The sequence below is a fragment of the Aegilops tauschii genome, chromosome 5, assembly GCF_002575655.3.
Source record: "Aegilops tauschii subsp. strangulata cultivar AL8/78 chromosome 5, Aet v6.0, whole genome shotgun sequence".
NCBI classification, from domain to species: Eukaryota; Viridiplantae; Streptophyta; class Magnoliopsida; order Poales; family Poaceae; genus Aegilops; species Aegilops tauschii.
In genome coordinates, this window is record NC_053039.3 from 393,692,616 (window position 1) to 393,700,535 (window position 7,920).

At 40.7% G+C, this 7,920-nt stretch overlaps 1 protein-coding gene across 1 annotated transcript; it reads left to right on the plus strand.

Annotated features, from left to right (window-relative positions):
- Positions 1-1,795: 1,795 nt before the first annotated feature.
- LOC109783158 (uncharacterized) lies at positions 1,796-7,705 on the plus strand. The gene is made up of 11 exons (XM_020341761.4): positions 1,796-2,080; positions 2,665-2,732; positions 4,436-4,517; positions 4,610-4,693; positions 5,097-5,136; positions 5,624-5,669; positions 6,121-6,179; positions 6,300-6,367; positions 6,558-6,668; positions 6,744-6,808; positions 7,295-7,705. Exons 1-11 carry the CDS (start codon positions 2,025-2,027, stop codon positions 7,372-7,374), a joined length of 759 nt encoding a protein of 252 aa, XP_020197350.1. The 5' UTR covers positions 1,796-2,024; the 3' UTR covers positions 7,375-7,705.
- Positions 7,706-7,920: the final 215 nt, after the last annotated feature.

The window sequence follows — 7,920 nt, forward strand, 5'->3', positions numbered from 1 at the left end:
ACCTTTCCATCCTGCCAATCAAAAAGCTGGCCAACTTCCTCAACCATGTCACTGAATTGATTGGCCAGGAATTTATTTTGCTTCTCCAGTTTGTCTATTGTTTTGCCATAAGCCTGTCTATCCATCACCCTGCCACAGTTCTGGTCATGAAACATCTCCCACAGTTTTGTCGGGCACCTCTGAAGTATGACAAGCCAAGGACCATCAACCCACTGAATCACTTCACAGTCAATACCTCCCTGCAAATTCAGTTCACAACAGTAATTGTAATTGAGTTAAAACTACCAAATTCAGTTCAAACTATGTACAATTGACAGTAACATTTCAGTTACCAATAGCAAATCACTGAATGTGCTACTGCGAATGAATGTTCTACCCACTAAATCACTGCATAATCTAGTGTCAACAATAGCACATTCAGTTAACAATAACAAATCACTGCATAATCAGTAACCAATAGCACATTCAATAAACAAAAGCACATTCAGTAAATACTAGCACATTCAGTTAACACCACCATTTTCAGTAAACAATAGCACATTCAGTAAACAAAAGCACATTCAGTAGACAATAACATATTTAGTAAACAATATAATTTCAGCAAAGAAAGCACATTCAGTAATTAAACACCACCATTTTCAGTAAACAAAACCACATTTAGTTCACACCAGCATATTCAGTAGACAATAGGACTTTCAGTTAACAAAAGAAATTTCAGTAAACAAAACCACATTCAGTTAACACCAGCATATTCAGTAAACACCACCACATTCAGTTAACACCAGCACATTCAGTTCACAGTAGCACATTCAATTAACACAAGCAAATTCAGTTTAACAGTACAACATTCAGTTAACACTACTGATCCAGAAAACAGTAAGCTCATCATTTATTACCTGCTTAACACAACCATAGAATCTTCTACCTGTGTTTATGCCATCGGATGCAACACATTTCTTGCCCCTAAACTAGTGAAGCTTGCATTTAATCTCTAGATCAGACACTATGCCACAGAAGGAAGATTCAATAGTAGTACCAAGATTCTCCTACATTGAAAAGATGACTTAGGCAATCCACAGATGAGAGGCAGAGAAGGGAGGGGAGGACTAAAACTCTGCAAGTATATTTGCCAAACCCTAGCCCTAACCGAAATAGTGTATACATACCCACACATCCACGTCCATGTCGGTGTAGGTCTGCTCCTCCTCGCTGTTGTCTTCCATATCTCTCCAAGAGGCCATTGCGGCGGTGGCGGCGGATGCGGCGCACAGGGGAGCTAGGTAGAGCGGAGCGAGAGAGGCAGAGTGGGCGAGTGGAGAGGATGGAAACGACACTGTTTTCCTTTAGGGAACGGGCCGGCCGGCTCGGTCCCTACGACGGTTAACGGCCGTTAGTGGCGCGCCGTTCTCCGCCGTCGGCCCAAACACGATATGCCACGTCAAAACGGTCTCAGAAAACGAATCAGTGTTTTTGCCACTGTCAATTCTTCGCTGCAGTGTAAAGTGTCACGTTTTGTAAAATAGTGATTTTTCAAGAGCTATGACGCTAATATGGTGGTTCTGTGTCAAACTCAACACGCCGACTTCCACTTCCCTCCGAGTCCAACCACTCCCTCCGAGTCCAACCACTCATCCATGAATCATCATCATCGTTCATCAACCCCGTGAGGTGGGCTGGCCCTTTGTTTCTTTTTAGGGATAGCTGGCCCTTATAGGGGGCCCTTTGCTCCGCTGCTAAAAAGGCCGGCCCGTGAGATGGGCTCTAGTGGACCCGGCAAGTCGGTCCAAGAGCCGCCCGCGGCCCACATCGTGGTTCCCTTCTGCCACCTCAAGGCTCCAGCCTCCAGCGCCCCGCCCCGACTCGGACACCGCCGCAGCCGCCGACGCACCAGGCGCTCGCTTACCATCCCCCCCTCCCGCCCTCCGGCGCGGCATCCTTTCGTTAGGCTGGTGCTCGTGCCCCGGCCACGGCTGCTGAGGTGCTCAGACGAGGCGAGGCCGAGACGGAGAGGGCGAGAGAGCGCGATGGCATCGCTGGGGCGGCTCAAGTCCGCCATCTTCGATAGGGAGGAGAGGAAGATGTAAGGATCTCTGGCGCGGCAACCGCCCCATCTCGTCGCGTCCCTCTCTTTACCTTCTTCGATTTAGTACTCGTCGATTTGTTGCCTTCTATTACTTCATTTTTTTCCTGCTCGAATCGGCTATAAAAACCCTAGCTTTTTTTTATTCTAAATTCCGTACTGTTAAGACTGTTAACGAGAAATGCTCACATGGTGTAGTACTTTTAATTCTCTAGGATACACAAACTAATCTCCCTGCAGAAGTAATGCTGTGTTTTACAATGTTCTGCACGGTTTACTACTCTTTTTTTTTAATCTTGGTGATATGCAAAATAATCGTGTCCGCGTACTGTAATTTACTTCTTGGCCCATAATTGCCTTGTACTCCCTCTGTAAAGAAATATAAGAGCGTTTAGATTACTAAAGTAGTTATCTAAACACTCTTATATTTCTTTACGGAGGAAGTACTACAAGTTAGAGTAGCCTAGTGTGCTAATCGAAGGCAATGGTTTTTGGCCTTTGGGTCTATCTTTTCGTTGGTTTGCTTGTGGTTCATAGGCTGAATTGTTGCTTCACGACTCTGGATGTGGGATTGATGGATGCAGGCAGTACCAGTCGCATATCCGGGGGCTCAACGCGTACCATCGCCATAAGAAGTTCATGAAGGATTATGGTATGATCTGCTGCTGCTGCTGTTTCCTGCAAAAGCATGCTGTTAATTATCTTTGCCCCAATTTTTTCTGGTTGACTCTGGATTTGTGTTGGTTATGGTTGACAAAAATGGGTTTTTGAATAAAATAGCATGGTAACAAAATCACGAGTTAGGTAAACCAAATTGTACTTGGTGGTGGGGGTTCAAAGAACAGGCAAAATTTGTAACTTGTAAGTTCACTAAAAACTTGCGTTTCTGATGTAACCACGCATACAAACATACGCAGCATGATGCTCGAAAATTGACCCTGCAAACTTCTTGTGCTTCTGCCATTACTAATTAGCTCAAGTGCTGACCTCTGTATGGAATTCAGCATCCAACACACCACAAACTACTATATATGCTTCTGGCTTTGTAATTGATCACAACCATTCATTGTGCTGGTGAGCCTGCTTTAGAGTAGCTTTAAGTCTAATATATTTGTACCTTGTCTCAATGGTGAAAAGGAAACTGGGGCTGTGGCATATAACGAGTCATTTATTTGCTTAGTCTTGGTTTCCAAAAGGAACTGAATGTTGAACAGTCCCCTCTACTTAAGGAATAATTGGGGGCTACCTTCATCCATACATGGATTTTGTATTTCTATGTGTAACTTGTCACCTAGCTTAATACAGACAACATTCTAATATGGATTTTAATATGGGATTTATGTTTTTTGCCCAATGTCAATCCATAGACAGGCCACATAACGACTCCCCCTTTTTGCTGATTGATTCTGGAATTGTGTTGGTTAAGGTATTTATTTGTGGTTGAGCAAAATGGTTTGGGAATAAAATGGCATGGTAATGAATCATGAGTTAGGCAAGCCAAATTATAATTGGTAGCACTAATAGTGTTCAAAAACAGGGGACACGTGTAAGTTGTAACTTTCAAGTATGCAAAAAACAGTTGCACTTCTGCTGTAACTCCACATACAAACATAGCCATCGATTCTCCAAAATTGATCCCGCAGCCTTCCCGTGCTCCTGTTATTGCTAGTTATCTCAAATGCTGGATTCTGTGTGGAATTGAGCAACCATCACACTAGAATCTGGTTACCTCTGTAGGCTTCTGCCATTGTAGTTGATTACAATCATTCAGTATGCTGGTGAGCCTGCTTTAGTAGTACCTTTAATTGTGATATATTGTTACCTTGCCCCGATGTAAACGTGTGGATAGATGATTGAGTTGCCCTTTTATAGTGAAATGGAAACTGGGGCAATGGCATATAATGAGCTATTTATTTGCTCAGCCTTGGTTTCCTAAAGAAACTGAATGATGAGCAGTCCCCTCTACTTAAGGAATAATTGGGGGCTACCTTCATCCATACATGGATTGTGTATTTCTACTATAACTTGTTACCTAGCTTAATATAGATAACATTCTAATATGCATTTTTAATATAGGATTTATGTCCTGGTCTCCAATATATTGATAACCAGTCCTGTCCAATGGTGCATTTTTTTTGCCAACTGTCAACACATAGATAGATCATCGCTTCATTGCCAAACTTTTTTTTAATGCATCCCAATCTCACAAAATAGTGGAATGAAGAATAGAACCCTTCGTTGTAGAAAGAATTGGAGATCAGACACTCAACCTTACAGTTCTTTTAACCTTAGCGTACATGATATCCATCATTCATTTCCTCTTTGCCATTGATACATGTCTTTACCTTTCAACAGTTCAGTTTTATGGCCATGAGAAAAATGTGGATAACAGTCTGCCCATCAAAACTGATAAAGATACATTGAGAGAAGGATACAGGTCTGAACCACGTCCTATTAACATATGCCTGTGGTTTTAGGAAACTCATAATTTCTTAAATGCCTCACTTTTCTTCTTCTATCATTTGAAAGGTTCATTCTTTCCGAGGAAGACGACATGGATTCAACTTGGGAGAAGAGGCTGGTCAAACGTTACTATGACAAGCTTTTTAAAGAGTATCCATTTTTAGTATATTTTATATTGCATTGTTATTTCTATGAGGACATGTCAGTACATGGCATATTTTTCAGATAATTTTGTGAAATAACAAGTTCATGTATGCTGATGCTAATGTCATTACATATAGTTATTTAATAGTTTGGTAATGTAAATAGGCATAAGGCATGTGAATGTATCTTAAACCTGTAAAGGGCATATATCTCTTGCCGTCCTCTGTATTGGTATGCTCTTCTGCATGACAACTTAAGTGCTTCATGGTTTCACCTCAATGCCTCAGGAACTTGTGCTTTCTCGCAGCCAGTATTGATCATTGCTTGTATAAATGGGAGCTGTATTTGATGTGTGCTGTTATTTGTAATTTTGTAAGACTTTGTGCTTAGGGTCCTTAACTTGAGGCAGGTATTGCATTGCTGACATGACCCAGTATAAAAAATGCAAGGTATAGTGCTTTAACCCTATGTCAATGAATACTGTTTCTTGATGTAAACATGTAGTTTCTCCTTTAGTCTTGAATCATATACAAAAGGAAGAATGCATGGCATGACTTTTGGAGGGACATCTAAAGGCAACAATAGTTTCCTTCCAATTGTGATACTCTTGTGACATTGATGAATTCATATTTCATAAAATTAATGCACATGCAGGAATAACTAGAAAATTGTTTTTTTGGTTGTGAATTTGCATCAATGTGCATATTGCAAGAACCATGTTTGCCAACCTGCCCATTTTTCATATTATGTTCTGGCAGGCACGCACAAACACTGATTATCCTTGTAACACAGAAGTGAACAACTATTAACGACATGGCAGTCGTGCATTTTCAGTGGCAGGACGATGAATGGATGCCCAACCAGTTTTTTTTCCTTCAAAAATCATCTGTAGTTTTGGATATGAATCCCATCTTACAAGGGTATATTTTCCTGCAGATTGGATTGAGATGGAGAACAGAAAAGGAAGTGATATCTGGCAAAGGTATTCTTAAGCAATCCCATCTATTAATTTCCATCTAAAATCATTTCTCTGAAAAGTATGACTGAACTTAAATTGTATCAGTATTCTGTTTCTAGTAACAGACCATTCAAATGAAGTCTAGTATTTAAAGAAATTGTAATTAAAGGTTACTGAGCTTAAAGCTTTATTTCTTTACATTATTAGGCAGACTTTTCTTTTATTTAGCTGTATCTCTGAGTGCAGTTGGGGTGCTTGCACCAAATTACCACCAAAGTCAAATAAATCATAACTGAATCTCTAGATTTTGGAAGCCATCATTGTAGTTTTCCTTTCTAATTATACTAAGGTGTTAGACAATACAGAATTTGTTTTTTTTTCTTTCTGAAAATTGTCTATTCGCTTAAACAGGATCAGATATTTCTTGTCCAGAATCAATACAAAATCTTTAGCAATGGTCTATGCTCTTTTGCAGGGCAATTTATCTGTGGCAATAGGCATTGTGATGAAAAACATGGGCTAGGTAGTTATGAGGTATGTTCTTGCCTAAAATCCTATTGCTCATGCTAAAATGTGTAAAGCACAAAACACATTTTATAAAGAACTGTTTCAGCTGTATTTGTAGCACTTACATTTTTCTCTTATCATTTTCAGGTGAATTTTTCTTATGTTGAAGCAGGGGAGCAGAAACAAGCACTAGTGAAGCTGGTAGCTTGCAAGAGGTTAGTGAATCCACTGTTCCATAATAGGATTTGTTTGAACCAGATTTGGCACTGCTCTTTCTTACCATGATAGTTATATTTCTTTAACTTTTCCTTGGACCACTGAATCTTGCTTCGTCTTTTGTGCTTTCATTTTGTTCAAGCAAGTGCCCAATTGATTATTTAGCCTGATTGTAGTACATTATGAAAGATGTGCAGAAAAGCTTGCTTACAAGAGGCTGAAGGAGAAAGAGAAAGAGAAGGAGGAGGATCCCTATGGTGAAAAGGAAATTGAGTTGAAAGACAGGGACAAGAGAAAGAGGTATCTTAAGTTCTTGTTCTTGTCCAACCCCATTATTTTGTTACACTACATTCTTTGACTCTGTTCAAACTGCAGAGAGCATGAAGAAAGTGATGACACCTCTGAGGATGAGGCCAAGAAAGATAGAAGAAAGAAAAAAGGTACAGCTGATTGCATACGCCTTTTATATTGCTCATGTACTTTGTTGGGTTGGGGGGCAGGGGTCTAATGCTTAGTTAATGGCTTGCTTGGCTGCTGTACTCAGGCAGCCAAATCTCAGACAGGGTTTTCATAACATCCCCGTGGCCTATTGGCACCATCCTTTTTCCTGAAATCCTAACAGCACTTTTCAAGATATTTGGCACCTAAATGTAGAGTTAACATGGGCCCAGGTCACGGCTGATCTCAGGCCTTGCAAATAAGGCCTATTTGGAACACAGATCTTGTGTTTATTCATGTACGCAAATGTCATGGCTCTGTGCTCAGTAGAACATATGCCTGCATTGGGCTCACCAGAACCTGCGACAGCCTTGGGCTTTGTCGATTATTCTGTGCTCATGCATGCATCTTGTGTTTGTTTATTGGGGATTTAGGGATGCCATAGATTCCAGCGGCATGAAACGTACTTTTTGCAAAAAATGCTGCAGATTGGAAGGGGGCTTCTTCAAGGAGTTCAGGAAACAAGGATGAAGGTTTCGAAGAGTTCCTCGAAGGCATGTTCCCATGATCTTAGTGGCTACAAAAAGTTGTTCCATGCTCTTTCGGGGAAAAAGGAGCACGGATCTTGTAACAAAGCCATTAGCAGTGGAGTAGCAAATCGTTGCAAATCCGACCCTTGATGTGCTTTGACTACAAGTCAATGTAGGTGTGTTATCTGTAATTATGTGTGCCCGTGTTGTTTCATTTTCACATGGCTTTCCACTTTCGTAGCCGTGAGAGATGCCTGTTACTCTGTCAGTCAAAGAAAAGATGAATGTAACTACTCGTGGGTCTACTTTACTACTGTTACACTGAAGGAGTGAAGGACAAGTTGAGCAACATTGACTTGTGTGTATCTATATCAGTGTTGTGGCTGGAGAGGTTGGGTGATGAACTTGTGTATCTATATCAGCTAGTCTGCCTAGTTTCAAGCCAAAAAACAGTGATGAACTTGGCATTACATTTGCATTGTACCTCGACAGTTCAAAATAAGCAAATTGCAAAAAAGAAAAAAAACTGCACAAAATGTTACAAGCCCAACTCTGTAGAAACAAACAGATGGATGAAAGCGTTG